The 22,515-nt window shown below is 40.6% G+C and overlaps 1 protein-coding gene across 2 annotated transcripts in view; it reads right to left on the reverse strand.

Moving 5' to 3' along the window:
• Window positions 1-22,142, reverse strand: part of cpne5b (copine Vb) — a 110,617-nt gene extending 88,475 nt beyond the window's left edge. The window contains exon 1 of one of the 2 annotated variants that reach the window (XM_027144311.2): window positions 21,793-22,142. In XM_027144311.2, coding sequence (XP_027000112.1) covers window positions 21,793-21,902 — 110 coding nt within the window. In that variant the 5' untranslated portion in view covers window positions 21,903-22,142. The remainder of the gene's footprint in view (window positions 1-21,792) is intronic. The other variant, XM_027144312.2, reaches the window with a different exon arrangement.
• Between the last annotated feature and the right edge of the window lie 373 nt (window positions 22,143-22,515).

Genomic DNA, 22,515 nt, shown 5'->3' on the forward strand with positions numbered 1-22,515 from the left:
CGACCCTCTCGTTCACCGGGGTGAACTCCAACACATGGCTGCTGAGCTGGGGGGCTATGAGCAAGCCCACACCAGCCCGCCGCCTCTCACCGCGGGCAACTCCAGAGTAGTAGAGCGTCCAGACTCTCTCGAGGAGTTGGGTTCCAGAGCCCAAGCTGTGCGTGGAGGCGAGCCCAACTATCTCTAGTCGGTATCTCTCAACCTCCCGCACCAGCTCAGGCTCCTTCCCCCGCAGCGAGGTGACATTCCATGTCCCTAGAGTCAGATTCCGTGCCCGGAGATTGGGTCGCCGAGGCTCCCGCCTTCGACTGCCACCCAATCCACATTGCACCAGCCCCTTACGGTTTCTCCTGCAGGTGGTAAACCAGATTGTTATTAATATTAATATCAACTTACTCTGATGTGTAGATGCCAGTACTTTCAGCAGTGTGTGAATTCTGCCTCTGACAGTTCCTCAACCTCAGCTACATCATTTCAGTTCAAAATCTGTCTCTACTAGTGATGTATACAGTATATAAGTGATGTGACATACGGCTAAGTATTGTGACCCATACTCAGAATTCGTTCTCTGCATTTAACCCATCCAAAGTGCACACACACAGCAGTAAACACACACACACACACACCGTGAACACGCACCCAGAGCAGTGGGCAGCCATTTATGCTGCGGCGCCCTGGGAGCAGTTGGGGGGTTCGGTGCCTTGCTCAAGGGCACCTCAGTCGTGGCCGGCCCGAGACTCGAACCCACAAACTTAGGGTTAGGAGTCAGACTCTCTAACCATTAGGACACGACTTGCCCAGATTCTCGCACATCCCAAGACTGTAGGTGAGACTGTTTATTAATGCAGCTTGTATAGTTACAAATTTCTTTAACAAATTCCATTGATTACTTTCCAAAATCTAAACAAATGAATATCTGAAATAAAACCCACGGTGACCTCGGCCGAGCAGTCGACGAAAGCTGTAAATGCATCACGCTGTGCTTCATATCGATGTTAATGAACATGGTCTTTGTTCATCCCACAGTCAGGAAGTGTGCCTCTTAAAGCTATCTGTATTTCTATCCATTTAGAACACATTATCTGTTCATTGTGGATAATGTATCCGTGTTCGGTTACATGCCTAGTGTACATCAGCAGCCAACTGAGAACATTAGCAAGCAGGTGCTGAAGATTACACTAGTGTGTTATACACTTTGCTTGGCAAGGTTTGTCTCAGTTATTCATCCATCCTTTAATAGGCGAAGATTCAGGTCGCGTTTGATGCAGTGAGCTCGCGGTACAAATAAAATCTTTGAACTCGATGCATAATTACTGAGTAAACAGAGAATGCGGTTGCTTGTAAATTGGCAGGTAAATGCCACTTATCTGGACTAATGGATGAATGTTTTTCAGTCAGCACAATCATGTTAATGCTAATGCTTCGTAAAATGAATTAGGTAATGAAGGGGAAAAAGCAGTTAATCATGAATAAATGCTCTGGTGTGACAGCTTTCACTCTGTGAGTGCAATGTTTAAGTTCCAACAAAACAGGCTAGCCATTGAAACATAACATTCCCATTATCAATTACACGACCATTGACAAGCCAAATAGTTAGGTCTTTAAAACACATTCATACCCAGGTATATCTGTGTCAAACAGATCAAGTATTAAAGTATTGAGAATCAATCTTGTCTTGAAATGACGACCTGCTCCTGTCTTTTAGAGGGGATCAAGTGCAACGTCAAGACATGCATGAGGGGAGGGCTGCAGGAGTCGTAATTAAAGCCATTAAGGATTTTTCAAAATGGAGCCGAGGCTTGGGATAAATATAATATTCCTAGAGGGAAAGAGTGTCTCCTGCTGCTGCTGCTCTTCCTTCAGCTTCAGCTGCACAAGACTAAAATGAAGACAGAAAAGCTGCCGTGGTTGGATTAGAAAGCCAGTGCCCTTGATCCGCATGACACGGAGACTGCAGACAGGTGATTAACAGCTGGCCTGAAATGATGTACTTGCAGCATGGAAGTGGAATGGAGTTATATAGTTAGCTGCATCAGGAGAACAACCTTCATCCGATTTCGCTGTAACCAAGGTTGCCAGGTTTTCTATTCAAAAGACAAACTAGCCAAAACCGTATCAAGTCTACAAGTGCCAAATATATTGTACAAGTCTTTTATACAAACAATATAATGTCAGAATGACAGTAAAAATTTACAATTATAACATAATCTCCTCTGATGTATTATTATTTATTATTATTTATTATTATTTATTATTATTATTATTATTTATAAGAAATTATTCTATGAGACAAAATTATTTTTTAAGTTAATTAGTTGTCAGAATACTTACAAATTGTAGCTTTGGATATGTTCAGACTTCCCAAGTTTCCACTGCATGTGAATTTTGGCAGAATGTTTAAACCACATGAATAAACACAATCCAATTTGAATACACTACTCATAAACAAGTCCAAGCCCTGACTGGTTATCATATAGAAGGTTTTAGCTAGAGAGCCAGGTTTAGAGTAAATATAAGACGTACAGTTCTTAACTCTTTCATCAATGGAATACATATTCAGTATTCACAAAAAAAAATTATTCGTTATTTCAGAAGAAAATTGTTTTCTTAAATAATCCTAAAATGATTAGTAATATGGGGGCACGGTGGCTTAGTGGTTAGCACGTTTGCGTCACACCTCCAGGGTTGGGGGTTCGATACCCGCCTCTGCCTCTGTGCCTCGGGGGTTTCCTCCGTGTACTCTGGTTTCCTCCTCCGGTCCAAAGACATGCATGGTAGGTTGATTGGCATCTCTGGAAAATTGTCCGTAGTGTGTGAATGAGAGTGTGTGTGTGCCCTGCGATGGGTTGGCACTCCGTCCAGGGTGTATCCTGCCTCGATGCCCGATGACGCCTGAGATAGGCACAGGCTCCCCGTGACCCGAGAAGTTCGGATAAGCGGTAGAAAATGAATGAATGAATGATTATTATTAATAATAATATAATTGAATAGATTGTAAAAAAAATATATATATTTCAGCAATTACAGTAAAAGCATTTAGCTATTTATTATTTAATTCACTTTTACTACTATTATACATGAAATATTTACAGTACTCTATAGTACTCTATAATCTCAGAACTGTCTTATGTGTCTTATGAGCTTTAAATGGCGCACAGGAGGAAATTGTTAGAGCCAGAATCATGAGGCAAAATTCTCCAGGATTTTGTGAGGTCTTTGTGAAATCTATTTATTATGACTGGTGAAAGTGCAGAGAGGAAGCCATGAGGGGAAGGTGGGAGATATTCTTTGTTGGTGTAAATATTTCACACAGCTCACACTGTTTCACCTGCCATGACTCTGTATTCATCTCACTACACGTTTAACCTTTCCTCTCTGCTATTCCTTTCAATTATTTCTGTTGATTAATTCACTGCTCTGGTCACAAAACAAAGAGTCTACAGAGCGGTGCAAAAAAACAAAAAACAATTCGCCCTGTCATCAGGTTTGGATCCCGATGATGACACAGCTACCTGAGACAAAGAGGTATCAAGAGACACATAATTAGGGTGACAGGGATGACATTATTCTCTCCCCTGTCAATCAAAATGACACCAGGCAATTGTGGGAAATCTGTATGCGGAAGAGGGCAGTTAATACTCCCGTTGGTGTGTCGAATATGAAGAAAAAATGTGATTGCTGGCTTCACACATGTCTCTCAGGTCTTCATATTCTCTGGTTTTAGGCTGATATGTACAAGAGGAAAGCTAGCGAGTGGGTGGCAATTGGCAAATGATCACACTGAGCTTTAGAAAATGGGCTAAGAAAGGTAAGATACAAAGTATAAGGAACAAAACGTCTTCTGCGTCCTTTAGACAAGAGACACTGAAGAGCTTCTTGAGTTTAGAAGTTTTAAAATATCAATCATCGCTCTCTTTCCTTCGCCATCTCTTCTTCTCTGCTGTCAAAATCTCTGTTATTGACTCACTCGACTTTGACCTCTGAAACACAGCACACGGCTCTCCATGAATCAATGACCTGATGTGACGGCTATCATTTGTCTGTGTGTGTGTGTGTGTGTGTGTGTGTGTGTGTGTGTGTGTGTGTGTGTGTGTGTGTGTGTGTAGCATTCTGACATTTGAACAAAATTCAAAGAAAGACAAGGGAAATAAGCATCGGCTGTTCAATAAACATTTTTTTTAAGTTATGCTGAAAAAACAGCAGTGAATGGTGCTAAACTAAAAATAAAGGTATGTACACTTTTGGACTTCTGCGATGTACTAAGTCGTCTTAATAGGAAGAGGAAAGGTGCTGAAAAAAAACTTTATTTGTGCTGCTCTAAATTATTTAATCATCTGTCTAGACATGGAGGAGGCTATCAGCTATGGAAATTGCTGCGAATAAAAACATCTTAAGCCCAACTGGCATTCTTGAGATATAAATGAATGATGTATTAATGTGACAGTCCACAGAGGAGACCCTGGGGGGAAGCCGTTTAGACTTGTCCCTTGTTGACGTGGAAGCGTGGCACTGTTTCATCTGGACAGCTGCATGACTTTGTCCTCCTCACATCACACATTTACCCTATTGATCTCACCGATTTTTATTAATTAGTTCATCACTCCATCATGAATATTGCTCTTGTCGCTAATCCCAGAACATCTGCAAAGCCACATCTGCATTGTCTAATATTCTAGTAAACATAAATATCTTCTGGCTGGGTAAAGTGTTTGGTAGTGAGGTATGTTTGGGTCGGGTTTAAGTGGAAGAGGCTAAAGCCTGCTGCTGTTTTAATTAAACTGATCCCACACACATCCTTTTCACTATGCATCTGGTGTTTACGCATGTGTGCTTGTGTGTGTGTGTGTGACTGATATTGACTGTCAGAATTAAAAATGCTGCAGAGAAGGCTTTGACTTGTCTATGTGACATTCATTTGGTTTTGCAGCTTTGTTTCCACAGGCTTTTGACTCCGACATAAGCTCATGCAAAATGCATAGGAGGTCTAACGAGCGAGAGCGCTTTCATTGTATTTCATACAAATAAAGTTGTACGGAAGGTTCCGTTGCTGGTTACACCACTTGCCGTAACTTTTATCAATTTACAAGCTTGCTGTCAATTACATTTTATTCCATAACAGGTCATAGGATTTTTTCAGATGCTACTCGGTGTACACTTGATTGTGACCCTGTCTGTATGTAGCTATTAGGTTGCCAAGGTGTCCTTGGGTTTTCCTTCCACGTATATTTGGAAACAGAGGCAGAATGCAGTCGATCCATTGTAGAAAACTCTTAGATGTTTATATTATAATTGATACTATTTAAATATAGCACTATACATGATATAATTATTATTAATATTCTCTTAATATTTTTTTATTACTGATAATATCAGTTTCTTAGTCTTTTTCTATTCCTCGGTTGCTTTAGCGCTAGCATGCACTCCAGGTGACATTTTACTCCACCTGACGATTCATGTTAGATTAAATCCACCTTTTATACATTTAATTACATTTAAATAGCACCTAGAAATGGTGCCTGACACTAAAATATTAAATGAAGACATTGAACATTTTTTTCTAAATCTTCTAGTTTTAAAGTTTATAGTTTAAAAAAACAATTCAACGCAGTCTCCTTATTCATGACCCCACAGCATGATTTAACTGTGAGTGTTTTTGACAGATTTGTAAAATAAATACTGTTCATAGCTTTGCTAGTTAAACGGTTTGCAAGGTGCAGTAACGCTAGCTGATAGCATGAACGTGTGTGTGTGTGTGTGTGTGTGTGTGTGTGTGTGTGTGTGTGTGTGTGTGTGTGTGTGTGTGTGTGTGTGTGTGTGTGTGTGTAGTAAAGGAGAGAGAGAGAGACAGAGACAGTGTAATGAGTCTGTCTGTGTTTTCCTTTGTTTCTGTCTGCTGCCTTGCCCTGTTGTTAATTGTTTGCTCCGCCCACTTCTTGGTTACCATGGACACTAATTGTACTCAATCTTTCCTCCAGGTGTGTTGTCTTTGTCTCTGATTGTCTCTGCTTCCTTATTGGTTCTTGTTCACTATATCCACTATGTTTGTTCACTTCCCTGGGGTTAGTCGTTGTTTGGTGTAGTATGCTGTGAAATTAATTCAGTAAAGTTAACCAGTGTAAACTAAGTCAAAACAGTTTTTATACAACTTAAAGTACAAGCTAACAAAAATTAAAAATGAGCAGTTGGTGTAGTACAAATGTAGGCATTGTGGTATATTAATTACGTGATCCTTAACTAAAGTCCCTGGTTATGGCCCTGATTGTGACCATGCAGTTTAGCTTTTAATTTTGCAAGTGTGCTAATCTTATTTCGCATTCCAGAGCTCTCACAGAGAGGAAGTAAATTGATCCGCCAGTAATTAAAATCGCCCCTAGAGACTAATGCTTTTACCTCGAGGTCATTAGTTTGCAGGCCAATATTTTTGCAGCACTACTGACATGCCTGACACAGTGTGGGCGGATCAGAGCAATTGATTTTTAATCCCTTGTAGACAGTTACTGTTTGGCTAACGGCACATGTAATCCATGCTCAGACGTTAATAATATTACTAAAATGACCCTTGAGCCTCTCAGAATGCGGACCTGTCTCCTGACCGAGTCCCTCATGGCAGCACGATGTTTTTTAACAAAGAGCAAACACGAACAAACTTACACATGCCTGTTTAAGCATGGGACTCTTTCCCGGGAGACAAGCAGTGTCGTTTCTCACTTTTCCAGCACTGCTCTTAGCCTCCATCCACAACAACTCCACACACACATACACAACACCTTTGGGGCAGAACAGTTAGCCTGGTAGCTCCATTACGGTTCTAATTCTGGTGTCAATGCAGATAAGTACCTTGGCGTGGGGACAGTCGCTTGGATATGCAGAAGATTGTAGAGAGAGTGATGGCAGAAAGATGGAGCTCTGCTCAGGAACATGAGTTAATGGATTGTGTTGGGGGGGAAGACAAGGGGCTGAGATGGGTACGGCTAATGATAAAGCATTCACAGTAATGACTACCTACTACTCTGTGGTTTAAGGGTCATGGGGTGCTATCACTGCCCCTCTCATTTTCCCACTCATTAGCAGCTCCTTTATTCCCCATCCTTGCCTCATTATGTCTGTACATCTTTTACATTTTGTTCTTGATTCAGCCTGGCAAGCTTGTTCAATTCTCTCTCTCTCTCTCTCTCTCTCTCTCTCTCTCTCTCTCTTCATATGTGTTATTCCTGCTCTATTATTCCTGTACCACTGGTTTAACACACAACCCAGGTGTCATGCTCTTGCACTCATGTGTAATAATGTTCATACACGAATGCCTCCATGATATTGATGTAATGTAGGGGTGTAACACAATCACTGTCTGTATCTGCTTAGTTCCACAAATCTACATACCATCATTCAGATTCAAATCAAATGTTCGCAAAGCCTATTTTTTTCCTTTGATTAAATCTATTTCCAGCACTGTCAGTATGGTAAAGACAGTTCCTCTATCACTCAACTCACATTTTTGGCATTTGGCAGAAACCCTTGTCCAGAGCACCTTATATTTTTATCCCATTGTATACAACTGAAGGTTAACGGACCGGCAGTGGCAGCTTGGTGGACCTGGGATTCAAACTCACAACCTACCAACCAGTAGTTCAACACCTTAACCACTACATTACCATATCCCTACATCTCTCAACTTCAACTTGTTTTCACAGTCAATATCTTCCTACATATTTAGTGAGATATGTTTCCCCAAATATAACCAAATTTAAACCCCCATGACCCTGACCAGGCAGTTACTAAGGATGCTCTATGTAAATGCATCCCATGAATCCCAGCCTCAAAGCAACTCTAATTATATGTGAACCTTGGTGGCAAGCTTTCTGGAAAAAAGTCATCCAGAACACATTATCCGTTTATCCTGAATTACGTATTTGTTTCCAGTTACATCCCTTGTGCAGCGTATGAAGGCAGATCCATCTTGGTAATGCAATGTATTTCAATCTGTACATGCTGAAGATAAACGGTGGGAAACTGGGATATAATTTGGCTTATAAATAAAATGGTTACATTTCTGCATAGGTTTAATTGCAATATACATTAGCCAATTTGTCTGGGAACAAGGTAAAAGCCAACTGAAAACAATTAGCTAAAGTTAATTAGCTTGTTAGTATGGTGCTTGTAATGCATTGTTGCAAAGTCTGGGATCAACAAATGAATACATGTATTATTAAAGCTTTTAAGGTTAATTATTAACTGCCTGTGATGTTATTAGAAAGCACATTCATCCTGGAGTTTCGGCCTTAGACATGGTTATATTGTGTTGTTAATTCTGTGATAAACCTGGTAAAGAACAATGTAATTATAAAAAGGGAATAAGTTACAAGTCCTAAATCAAGAGGCATGGTTGAGTAATATCTAATGAAATGAACTCCTCTGGTTCGTCTTAAAAGCCAGGCATGTACAGGTGATAATTTACTTTATTTCACTGATTGAAATGACTGACACAACTTCCACTACATGTGTGTGGGAGAGAGCCCCTGGGACATAAATTTGTCTCATCATTTAATCATTAGACATTTTATATAGTCTATCAATTATATGACGCTCCCTGTGTGTTGGGATGTCAAACATTTTCAGATACGAGGCTAAAATAACTAAAATATTCAGTCCATTATACTGCATTAGTGGCTGTCTGAAAGGAAAATTTATGTTGACGTGCAGTGACATAAATAGTAGGTTGTAAGAAAAAGGGACAGAACTTTTTTTTGTAGAAAAGTCTAGAAAATAATGTTTTGGCTTTGAGTTCATGCTAAGAAAGGCTCTCTGGCAGCAGACAGCAATTATAGACCAGAAAAGAGTTGTTTTTTATTTTAAAATCTTTCCACGTGGGCAGATTTGGAGTGTCAGATCCTCTGCTGCGTCATTCCACCCACGTCAACGCAGACGTGCGCATATCTGACCGTGATAATATCAACTGAGCAAAATAATTTGCATTACACCAGCATTATAAACATACAAAGTTACAGTTAAAAAATTGCTGTGTTTTTTAATCTTGCTCTTCGCTCAGCACATTAAATATGAACAGCTGAAGTGGCACAGTTCAGGTTTTCATATATTTCTCTCAATACAGTACCCAGCCTTAGAGTTTCCCTGTTATACACAACACATAAAACATTCCACTGGCCTGATATTCACCACGCTGTATGTTCCCGTCTCATCACACCTCTTCTCAACATATCAAGGGATATAACCCCAAAATAACATGCATATCAATGTGAAAAAGAGTGCAAAGTCTCATCTGAGGTAGGCTGAAACCAATCTGCAGGTGCAAACAACCACTTACACATCAAAACCAACGCAGCAAATTCATCAGACTGTGATTTATGCAATACTCAGGCAAAGAAAAAAGCACCGATCCATCACTGTAATAAAATCTGAATATCGCATTCGTGAGCTCCGATCTGAGGTATGATAAATAAAGAGAGAATACTACGTCAGAGCAATTAATAGTGACACTGGAGATGCCTGACCGTGTAAATCTGGAACATTCCATACATACAGTAGGAAAAGCGATTTGCTGCATCGATGATCATAACACAATAATTCATCATATCATATCATAAGACCAGCCCTGCGATGGGTTGGCACTCCGTCCAGGGTGTATCCTGCCTCGATGCCCGATGACGCCTGAGATAGGCACAGGCTCCCAGTGACCCGAGAAGTTCGGATAAGCGGTAGAAAATGAATGAATGAATGAATGAATGAATATCATAAGATCAGCTATTTGTATCTACACATCGAGGAATCTAATAAAGCCTTGACCTGTTGTCTTGCCATTGGACAACATTCAATTAAATCGTGAAGAAAAAATATTGAAATAGATCTCGTATAGCATCTAATATTTATGGCTTTACAATACTCAAAGAGATATTTGTCTATTCCTTTGACAGTGAGGGATGTTTTGATGTGCTCTTCTGCATAGAGACGGTGGTTGATTACAACAGACTTATTTTTCTCTGCAGGCTAGTTAGTGTCTGTGCTAGTTAAACACATTAGCATGATGAGTACAAGAGAAATAAAATAACTCAGAAAAGGAACTCCTATAAAAAAAGTTGATGTCAATTATTTATTAGAATAAAGAAAACTGGAAGGTTAGTGCAATTGCATTAGGAACCTCAGGTCCGCAGGTAAGCTCAAAAATAAAATGAGAAGGTGTTTGCAAAGCTCACTGCCCAGTGGGGGAATTCTATTCTATTGTGTAAGCAGACTCAGAGAAACTTTTAGGTTCAAGAACCATCTTCCATCTAGTTATGCCTGCGTATTTCTCCTGTATTAGTGCAAACAGTCCCGTTTTTCAACTAGATTTGAGGTGACAGGTGATCGCTGTGGGAATTAAAAGACTTGCTCCGACCATCTGTTTATTCCAAAAAGCCATCACTCTCCTCCCTGCATATAGATTGCTATAGATTCTTGGGAATCCTCCACAATGAGAAGCTAAAAATCTTCAAAGACCCAAAGGATTAAATTCAAGGATGTTCGTCTCCTACAGTCTGAGCTCTGTGTATCATTCCCTTTGGGACTTGGGGATTGATGAAGGGCTTGTGCCTGTTGGACAGTGGTGTTTTGGGTCCTATTTGGCTTTTATCTCTTTTAATAAAAGTTCCCGATCCGTGTCTGGCACGAGGAGCCGAAACATCATGGCAGAGGTCGGGATCGATTGGCAGTTCAGCGCAGAAAGCTTTTCCCACCATCTGTTTAATTATTCAGACCAGCCAGCTGCCCTGAGGGAAAGTCCACACAGAGCCAAATACATGAGAGATGTGGGAGAAAGACCCCAAACAGAGTAAAGAGAAAGCCACGGTTTCCAGAGTTACAGCCATAGAAACTCAGTGATGCAGACAGCCTTGCACATTCCCAGCATGCAGCCACATCAGTGGAAGAGGTGTGCATCAAACCATGTGGCATCCTTCCTGCTAGGTGCGTCCTGATTTGCTTAGTTTCTGCCTGCACAGATTGCCCAAAGGAGACGTCAGTCAAAAAATGGGAAGCACTCTTCATGTTATACGGTGCTTCTTTATATTTCACTCTGCACATCTGCTTCTGGGGGTTTATGATTCCTTCGCTGTCCACCTTCACCGTACCCATGGCAACTCTTACAGCTGGTAACTGTCTTTCACAAACCATCAGTGTCTCCTCTCTTTCACTTTGTGATTTGTTTTGTCTTCTAGACCAGGATTTCCCAACCAGTAGACCATGGATTAGTCAGATATGGCTGACACTTTTATTCTAAGACACGAGACAGGAAATGACAGGATACTACACTGGAGACACGATACGACTAAGCACCTGTGTGTCAGGGGTCTTACTGACAAGCTTCACAGTGCTGGGATTTGAACACACTACATTCTGAATGCTAGCCTAAAGCTTTAATCGCTGCATCACCAACCTTTTTAGACACACACAAACACACACACACACACACGAGCGAACTTGATCAATGTAGCCCATATTGCTCAGTATAAAGCAGATTGTAAGGCAGGTGTACAAACTCATTAGTGCATGGTTGCTGAGCACTGCAGGTTCTTCCAAAGACCTGTCAAGTTACTAACTTTCTTTACTTTCTCAAGGTTGTAGATGATAGAGGCTGAGACGAACCCTGTGCCTTTCTTCTCTCCATTATTATCAAGTGGCAATCAACCAGCTTCTGATGTTATGCTATCAATCAATAAAAAGTTAATTTGACAATGACATAAGGATGGCGCATACACACACGCACAGCGGCAAATGTGAATTTAAACACAGCATCAATAAAGCCAATTCTCAAGGTATTATCAATTTAATACTCAGAATTTAGCGATAATTTAACTTGTAAAGAATTCAATGGCACAGCAGGTAGCATCAGTTACTACATAGCTCTAGGGTACCTGGTTCGATCCTGAGCTTCTGTTGCTGTTTGTGTGTTTGTGTGTGTATTTCTACAGAACTATTAGGCTCTCGAGTTACCACCAAATTTCCCTACCTGCTGATGTGGGTTTACGCACTATTACATGAGTCTGTGTGTGTGTGAGTGTGTGTATGGGGGTGTGTGTCTGTGAGTGGGTGTATGGAGCTTTGTGCTTGACTGACATTGCATTCACAGTGTATTCCCACTTCACTCCCAGCATTCCCAGGACAGGCTCCGGATCCACCATTACACTTCACGCCACTCTCCTCAACCCCACACACAATAAAGCAACGTCCTGGGGTGCTGTCTGGAGAACCGTCTTAAAAAGCGTGCAAACCCCTACTCTTGATATCATAATAATCAGACCCCATTCCCACACCCAAACACTCAACACTTTAAAGCTTAAATCCAACAGCATCGCTATGCATCACCCCACTTGAGTCAGAGGCATCCGAAAGGCAGCAAAGATACAAAAAAAAGCCTCTGGAACATGGAGAGTCCATTAAAATCGGCTGCCACTGAATATTTCATTGTGAACCTGGACAGCATTTTGTGTCACTTTTATATTTAAATGCCAGGATGGAACATTTCACAAATCCAAAAGCCATAGTAAGATACCAGACTACCTTTTATCCTTATTTTCACAAATTCCCTCCTACCAGATCTCTACGCACCTGAGCACACCGGAAGGATCGCTGCCAACAAATGACAATGACTATAATTGAACATGCACTGGGTAAAAAGCTTTTAGTGGATTTTTTACTCCCTATCTGTGGTCAAAATTGCTCTGTTTTGGCACGTAAATGTATTCTAATGCAGCGCAAACCTAATAGCACTAATTTATCATCGTGCTGAGGGAGCGCAACAACAGCTTGTGTGACGATAGCAGTCTTGGAACATATGCGGATCACTATGAAAGAGCAGCAAGAGAAAATGACTCACATCCAAATCCTCTACATGGACACAAGCTCAGTAGTCCGGGAGCTCGAGCTAAGCGTCAGATCCATCATTCAAGAGATGATGGTCCAAAGGTAATGAGCCGAATCACACCGGTGACATCGTTCAGTGACACCTATGTGTCCTAGGACCTAAACAATTGAAAAGACATATAACATCTGCTCCAGTGTAATCATTCCAATGGGTTTATGATTAATGATCCAGCATGAGGTACACCTGCATGTCTTCTTCGGATAAGACACTGTTGAAATGTGTAGTTAAAAACGTGTAGGAGAAGACCTGTGCACACGGGGAAGAGGCAGGAATCAAACCTCAAACCTCCGGAGATGTGATGCAATCTTATAAAATATATCTGTTTTTCAGATTTTATTTTTTTTTTTTTGGTCCTGTCTGTTCTGTTCTGAATGTTTTATTTCAGCCAACAGTTCCAGTTCAGCTTCCTTACTAACAAATTTAATCAATACCAAAAGACTCATTTACATTTAGACTATAGGAACTTCAGCTTGGGGTCACTGCTTAATCTCACTTAAACTGTAAAATCCAAAATGTAAAATCTATTGGTTGGTACAGTAATTAGAAAAATTCATAGAGACTTAGACTTCGAACACAAACGCAGCCTGCTAGCAGTGCACCACTGATGCTGCATTATTCAAGCTGTGTTTAAAAAGCTTCAGTTTGGCTGTTTATAAATTAGCCTTGCCTCAACAGAGTCCATTCAAGCATCAGTTTCGGAATGGATTTTATGCCAGCGATCCGTAGCCTCGGGTCTTCCGGAGAGAGACAGAAAATAAAGCATGATATTATGAGAGCCTGGAGTTGCCTACACACAAGTCCTCAGAGAGGTTGTGTCCATGACCAGGTGACCGCTTCACTGCTCCTGCTCTCCAATCTGCCTCTTCGTGTTTGTGAAGTGTTTGACTCACGGCTATGGCAAGACAGACAGAGGCACTGAGGCATGCTGCTGGTCCCCACACATCCAATTCTTCTCTCTTTCATTCTGTTCAGTAGCTTTTCACCCCCAGTTGCTGATGCTGAGGAACCAAACTTACCAGTCGGTCCTGGTTGGTTTCGTTTTGTTCCATGGCTAATAAATGTATTCATAACAAAAGGAGACAGACATACTGTACATTTTAAACCACAGGAAAATCCACAGCTTCAAAAACTTACAGAATATTTTCGACTTTAACAAAAGGCTTTAGGTCACCGTGTAATCTCTGTTATTTCATGGTTTTAAAAGTGTTCAAGAAATAAGATCTGCTCTCACATCTCAAGCAGAGAAAGAGATTCTCTTAGCATGGCCTCATATCCAGACAGCATGTTAGGAGCGCATTAAAAAGTAATTGGTGCTGCAGAACTGGAGCAGGTGCGAGAGATGAGCGCTATCGCTTGTCTCGAGAGATGGAGCTAAACTTCAAAGAAGTCAGTTAGCTGTTGGGGCAAAAAAGTTTGGCAAGTCATTAAACTTCCCCTCTGTTGTACTCATCACAATTTACATAATTGTGACTGAGCTCGGTAAAGATCACGGATCCTATCAAAAAGCATCTTGAGCCTGTGAGTCAGTGATGATTATATGAATATATCCACTTGACAGAGTTATGATAATAGCAAAGGAACAGAGGTAAAGTGGATAGTGTTTCCTGTTCTCTTTCACTGCATCTAAACATGAGAGATTTCTACAAGCTTGCGACAGCCGTTAAAATCGCATAATGACACATGCACTCCAGAAAATCGAGAGACGAGCTCTTCTATTTCAAGTCAATTGGAGGAAAATTCCCAGACCTTGGTGCCATGGCAACAATGAGAGAAAAGTGAATTTAAAATTATTTACAGGTCTTCTAGCATGTTCAGTGTAGTCCAATAAAAAGGTCCAGTCAGGTGGATGGAATGTGTATTTGTTGAAGTGAACCGTGACACCAGCAAACATCAGAAGGACCAGAACAGAAGGTCAGTGTAGAGAAGCTGTGGGAAATTAACCCAACTTCCACTTTCCACGAGTACTGTGTCGGTGTGAAGAAGAGAAATGAGAAGAAAAAAAATGCACAAAAGTCTAGTGTAAAAAGAGATCACTATTGCATCAGGTTTGAGTGAGGCTTAGTGAACCTGACTCATGACGGGTTATTTCAGAGCTCCTCAGACACACATACAGAGTTATGCATAATTCAGCATGTCCTGCAGCATCCCATAATATTCTGTTGGTTAAAAACTCATTGCTCCAAATATTCTATTATTTCCGGTTCGCTTCTTCAGATGTGGTCAAACATCCATCTTAAACCATACTTCTTTCTTTCTTTCTTTCTTTCTTTCTTTCTTTCTTTCTTTCTTTCTTTCTTTCAGCCAATCAGAATAGTAACTGTTACTGTTTTTCACTTTCTTTTTTTTGGGGGGGGGGGCTGTTGGGGTTGGTTGGGGTGGAAGTCCTTCTTTCTTTCTTTTTGTCTATCTATCTATCTATCTATCTATCTATCTATCTATCTATCTATCTATCTATCTATCTATCTATCTATCTATCTGGCAATCAGCATAACAATAAATTATTCTTTTAGGTTTCTTTCTTTCTTTCTTTCTTTCTTTCAGCCAATCAGAATAGTAACTGTGTTACTTTTTGACTTTTTTTTGGTGGTGGGGGGCTGTTGGGGTTGGTTGGGGTGGAAGTCCTTCTTTCTTTCTTTTTGCCTATCTATCTATCTATCTATCTATCTATCTATCTATCTATCTATCTATCTATCTATCTATCTATCTATCTATCTATCTATCTATCTATCTATCTATCTATCTGGCAATCAGCATAACAATAAATTATTCTTTCTTTCTTTCTTGCTTGCTTTCTTTCTTTCTTTCTTTCTTGCTTGCTTGCTTGCTTGCTTTCTTCCACAATTAAAATTTTCTTCTACACCTTTTGTTACTGCCACAAAAAAAAATCTCTCCTATACTTTCTCTCTTTACTTCCTTCATTATTTATTTACTTCTCCCTTTATGTATTTAACAGGCAGCCATTCAGAGTGACATAAAAAACCCTCCTTACATCATCTTCCTTCCAGTTTTTTTTTCTTTCTTCATTTTTTCTTTCTTTCTTTATTCCATTCTATATGAGACAGCCAATCAGTGCAAGACACAAAAGGATGCCCTCCCGCTCTCCCTCCCTTCCTCCCTCTCTGTAAGGTGACTAACAGATTTGTGGTATAGAAACCTGCGCTTTGAGTGCCGTATTCTGCAGGACATTAGGGCAAGTCAACAGGTGGGACAGAGGGATAAGTGGTAGCAGCAGGGGTGAGGAACAGTGCCATCCACAGCACTCACACGCACTCACATGGCACACAAGAGCACTTTGGAAAAGAGAAAGGCGCTGTGGACTACAATGCAGCAATAACGCCTCCTGCATTCTCACCTGCACCGCTCTCATATTCGTTCCTTTTCATAACATCCTGTGCAGAGTTGTTAAAGAAAACAGTAAAGGTGCTCCAAGAGACTGAACATGCCAAGCCACTAAAGGAGTGCTAGACAGCCTTAAAATAAACTTTTGGAGGTGTAGAGAAATTCAGTCTTATTTCTCAGATAAACACTTCACCCCACTGTGCCTGTGATTGTGTAATCTTTTACTTGACCTGCTGAGAGCATCACAGCAAGGCTACGGATAAAAAGATCAGGAGATCGCATCCCTGCTGCAGACAACACGCTGAGAATCCTAGAATGCGACGCCTCCTTAATCTGCTTTTCTCTTCATCCCTAATCCTGCTGTTGTCTTCCTGACTTCTCCATGGGTTAACAAGTCAAAGGCAGGTGAGGTTTTTCTTTTAAAAAAAAACAAAAAACTCCACCGTTTTGTGCTTCACCAGAGTGACAGAGATTTTAACAGGGGCAAGTGGTAACTGCTCCGAAATGTAATTACATATTAATAGTCAGGGCATTTTGTGTGAAGGTTTGTGGAGGAGAGACGAGTGGACCAGACTGATGGAATCACACTCATGGTACAAAGCCTTAGTCGTGTCTTTCTGTCTCACCTGCACTGACATCACGCTGAAACATCCACCCAGAGAGACGGCTGAATCACACAGAGCACAGAAGTGCATGTAAGTGTGGTTTACTGTTTCGTTTGGCCAGAAAAAAAACAGGAAGTTTCCAGAAAAGCTTCTCCAATATGTCACCTCACAAAATAGACTACTAATGATTAATACAGTTGAATACATTTGGCATGTGATATTCTTTCTGTCTTATTTTGTCTTATTGTCTTTCTTTTCTTTCTTATTTTCTTTCTTTCTTTTTTATGTTCGTTCTTTCTTTATTTCTCATTTTCTTTCTTCTTTCTTCTTTTATTTCTGTCTTTATTTCTTTAATCATTCTTTCTTTCTTTCTTTCTTATTTTTCCTTTTCTTTATTTTTCTTTAATATTTTCTTCTTTCTTATTTCTTTCCTTTTTTATTTTCTTCTTTCATTTTTCTTTTCTTTCTTTCTTTCTTTCTTTCTTTTTTATTTTCTTTCTGTCTTTATTTCTTCTTTCATTTTATCATTCTTTTTTTTCCTTTTTTCCTTTTCCTTTATATTTCTTTATTAGTTTTTCTTTCTTTTTTCTTCTTTCTTTCTTTTCTTTCTTTCTTTCTTTTTTATTTTCTTTCTGTCTTTATTTCTTCTTTCATTTTATCGTTCTTTTTTCTTTCTTTTTTTTCCTTTTTCTTTTCTTTATTTTTCTTTATTATTTTTTTCTTTCTTTTCTTTCTTTCTTTCTTTCTTTCTTTCTTTCTTTCATTCACAGAGATCTAGTGGGCATACATTTGTCATCAGAAGTGATTGAGGACAGTGGGGACATTTAAGCAAGCACACGGTGTTAATGCACACCTTAAAGTCACATTAAAGTGTTGCAGTAAAACGTCCACACGTCCCCTCTTGTGTGCCCGATTCCTGCATTATTTAACGGCCGCATCCGCAAGCAGAACACGCTCGACAGACAGACGAGATCATCGCGCTCTTCTAGAAGAGGAAGACGTGAAAGGAAAAAAGGTGCTAAGCCTAATTACAGACCTGAAAATGGAGGAACTACTTTTCACCATTAAAGGCATGAAAGATAATGTAAACTTCTCAGAAACAGCATAAATAATGTGAACCCTTGTTATGATTTAGATAAAGCGAAGGAAAACGTACAACGAGAGGGAAAAGAAAGCGACCATGCGATCTATGAAAGGAGATGATAATCAAGTGAAGCATGGTTAGAATAATTGCTGATATATATTTCGGGAAGTGAATATACACGACATGGCTGCGGGGAGCTGTTTTTTTTTTCTTCAGCAGTTTAATGAAGGACAAAATCATGCTACATGAAGCGGAAGGATCTTTCAGAGAAAGACGCTGTTGCAGCATATGGCATGAATATGTGCTCGCATTTTAAAAACAGAATCAAACATCACAGCCAGGTTTCTGAAGAGCTAGCTGAACAAATAGTGTAGTGGGAGAAAATATCCACTTGTTGGACTTTATGATTCAGTCATATGTGTAGTGGATTGCAAAATAATTGGCACCCCTTTTAAAAAAATTTAAAAAAAAAATAGGCAAAAGTCAACTTTACACACAGTGAATTGGAGAGAAAGGGTCTTTGGATAATTAGGTGTTTAACATTTCTAAAGGAGGTCTACTTTGTTCCAGGATCCCACAGAACCTTTGATGTCTCTCCATCAGGGACGAAGCTTTAATGCCTCTGAATTTAGTGTATTGAGTGACCTACTGTACAGACTTCCTCCAACAAGAATCAATCTCATTAGAACTGTACTTTGAATAATTGCATTTCGTTCTATTCTATGACGCGCGTGTGGCAAAAGTATTGCCACCCTTATATTGGACTCTTCTCACTCACTCTCGCTCATTTTCTACCGCTTATCCGAACTAACTCGGGTCACGGGAAGCCTCAGGCATCATCGGGCATCAAGGCAGGATACACCCTGGACAGAGTGCCAACCCATCACAGGGCACACACACACTCTCATTCACTCACGTAATCACACACTACGGACAATTTTCCAGAGATGCCAATCAAACTACCATGCATGTCTTTGGACCGGAGTACCCGGAGGAAAACATGCAAACTCTGCACACACAAGGCGGAGGCGGGAATCAAACCCCGACCCTGGAGGTATGACGGGAATGTGCTAACCACTAAGCCACCGTGCCCCATATTGGACTCTTATATACAATAAATTCAACAAAGTTGTCCTTCCGTTTGTTGCCTTTGCATTTCCTGTTTCCATGGCAAATAAAAAATGACGTTGCATACATGTCAGATCCCAGAGATCTTTTAAGACAAAATAGTGCCACTTTATTAGGAACACCTGGACACATGTTTATTGATGCAGTTATTCACCTCTTTTTATAACTGTGGTACGCAGAAGAACTTTTCAGAATGCACAGGTTCTCGTTCTTGGCTAACAGGAGTAAAACCTAAATCTTTCCTTGACCATCTAACTTCAGGTTCAGCATGTTGTGTGTTTTGAAATGTTTTTCTGCTCACTATGGTTGTGAATTGTGATTATTATAATTGCTATACAATTCCTTTCAGCTCTATCAGAAAAAAAAGCAGCCTGGCTATTAAACTCTGACTTCTCTCATGAGCAAGACGTTTCCAGACACAGACCTGCAGCTCACTGGATGTTTTGTGTGTTTTACACCATTCTATCAATCTATGGCATTTGATTGTGACAAGCTCTTGAGCTGCATCTGCATTATACGTTTTGCCTTGTGCTGGACTGGTGTTCCTATTAAAGTCTCCCAGTGTATATACAGTACAGATGCTGATGTTACGATATTTACCAGCACATGTGGGTGTAATAGTACCCATTAAGCCCCAGTTTTGACCTATATTTATGGCATCTGTTATAATGAGCATGTATTGCCTGCAGAAATAGTTCTACTGCTGCAGTGGAAGACATTTTAATGGTAGGCTCACAAAGAGAATGGATGGTTGCTATTATAAAAGGGTAAAGAGATTTGAATAATGAGCGAGAACTGGAGTTCTGCCAATGCACAGTATACTTATTATGCATTGCTATTGTGATTCGCAAATGTTTTCTCGTTGTGGGTCGCAATTTGTTCCAGCAGGTCTGCATTTTCCATGTATTGATTAAAGATACGGTTAAAACAAATCAAGGTCCTAAGTTAAATAATAAACGATTGATTTCAGCCTGAACCAGAAGGACCAGTAAACTTCTTATGATATGTTTCAGGTCTATGTGGCGTATTCTCCAGTATGAACTGTAATTTAAGCTGAATTTCTGCACCAATCCCTCACAGCAGGGTGTCAATGCGGCATGGACGACTGTCAGGAGCGGTGACTCTCCCCAAGTGATGTCATCAATAATGTATACACAGCTCGTCTCAGAGGGTGTTCAAGCAGTTAAATTCCTAGAACCACAGCTAGGATAATAAGATTTAGGAAATTAAGGAAGCACTGAGTGCCCCAAGCTGTACAGCGCAGGATGCCTTTAAATATGGATCACTTGGCATCAGTGCATCCATCACTCCAGTACAATCTCCTGGAGTTTAAGAGTTTGGGTTTACTTCTGCCTGTTGTTTACACCAGTTAAGATTTTTGGAAAGACATAAGCTTGAGCAGATGAGTAACATAGAGGGACTTGCCCTTGGCTAATCATACAGTAGCTGTGGGCAGGAAGCAGCATAACAACAATTTTTGAAAATGCCAACGACGACAAGAACAGACTGTGAAAATCTAACGTAATGAAATTCTCATTAATAACAGCAAGGATGGGGGGGGAAAGCTGCAAGAACGCTATTCTGCTGTATGCTGATACATAATTAAGTGAGAAATGTTTGTCACAAAGCTGTGTGCATATAACCAAGACTGAGTGGATGAAATTCAGATAGAATGCTAATGGATAAAAGGTTGTGCAGCGACGCACTTCAGAGAAAGTGCATGAATCTTGTGCCTGGCGCTACGGCCACTCCTTGTGGAGTGATCTCAGTGCTCATTTCCAATAGAGAGCTTTATCCTCAAATAACAAATGTCACATAAACCTCAAAAAAGTTGTAAAAGGATAAACATACCCTCATTCTGTCATATTAATAAATAAGTAATATGCTGTTAAAATAAATTGTTTGTAAAACAGTCAGCATATACTGCAGATATTAACAGCTCTTAACAGCTCAGAGACGGTGATCAGGATCTTCAAGCATTTAAGTGAAGACTGGACAGGGAAGGGAAGGGAAGAAAAGGAAAGCAAAGGAAAGTAAAGGAAGAAGGGGGAAGGGAAGGCAGGAAAGGAAAGGAAGAAAAGGGAAGGGAAAGGAAATAAGAAAGGAAAGGAAAGGAAAGGTAAGGAAAGGAAAGTAAGAAAAGGAAAGGAAAGGAAAGCATAAAAATGATATGATATAATTTCAGGCTAAGGAATGGAAGAAAGGGAAGGATGTTTGACACAGAGGCTGTATAACACACAAATATATGCTTTCATAAAGGTTAATAAACATTTCTCTTCAGTGGGTGGGAAAAGTATGCATGAAATAAGGAGAATGATCACTTCTAAATGTAGAACTGTAAATCTATGTAAACTTCTATGAAAACTGCACCACTTGACACGTGAGTTATATGAAGGTTTATATAGTGCACGTACGTATCAGCACATAAGTGTAATGTACAATTCATTTATAGGTAAGATGGAATGTGGCCATCCGTCCACAACCATGAGCATAACCATGACCATAACCATGACCCTGACCCTGACCCATCCGTGCCCAAAGGGGTGTACAAGTGCGCAAAAAACATATCACCGAAAGACGCATTAACTGACGTGTGAAACGTGGAAATATAATGGGATTAAAAAAAAAGCCTCGTTACTTTGACCAACTTTCGCTTCAGTAGAGATTGCTGCTCACTCTCGCGTGCAATATGACCGTTTTTTATCCCCCACGCGGACACTTCTTACCTGCACGAGACTGTGATCTCCACTTTGGTCGCGGGAATGTTGCCTGTAAACGGGTCGAACTCGTACACCGAGGCCATGTCGTCCAGCTTGTCCATAACGTCTCCCTCCATGAGTAAAACGCGTGGCCCGGCACAAGCCAAGAATCACGCAACCGCTTTCTGCTGCTAACGGATTTAACGGAAACTCGACCCGGGTGAAGGGAAGATACTGATAACTAAGAGAAGTTGTTTTGAAGTGATGCTGTGGGAGAGGAACGGCAGGGTGCGGAGCGGTGCGGAGCGGAGCGGAGCCGAGCAGCGCGCGCGCGCGGACCTTTTCTGGGCGTTCGGTGCCGCACGTGGGCGCGGAATATCTGCGCGCTCTCGCGCCGTCCACACAGCGCAAAGAGGCAGTAACGCGCTCCACCCACTTTATTTCTCCTCGCGCGCTCTTTCTAATCGAACCCGCTTCGTCTCAGAGGTGTGCGATGAAAACAACGTGTGGAATTAAATGACTAATTATCACCACGTCTCTGACCTTAACTCTGAGCTCAGACTCTACAGCAGCGCACGCACACGTGCTGATTTAGAAAAGGCTCAATCTGGTTATATATTATAGAAATTTGCACTAAATCCATTCGGCATTAGGGGTTATAGAGCGATTATACATCCAATAAAGGCATGCAATTAATAAGCATGAAAGCAGTTAGGTGGTGCCACTGCTCAGGGTTTTCTGCAATGAAAA

This window comes from Tachysurus fulvidraco, chromosome 2 (assembly GCF_022655615.1).
Source record: "Tachysurus fulvidraco isolate hzauxx_2018 chromosome 2, HZAU_PFXX_2.0, whole genome shotgun sequence".
Taxonomy (NCBI): domain Eukaryota; kingdom Metazoa; phylum Chordata; class Actinopteri; order Siluriformes; family Bagridae; genus Tachysurus; species Tachysurus fulvidraco.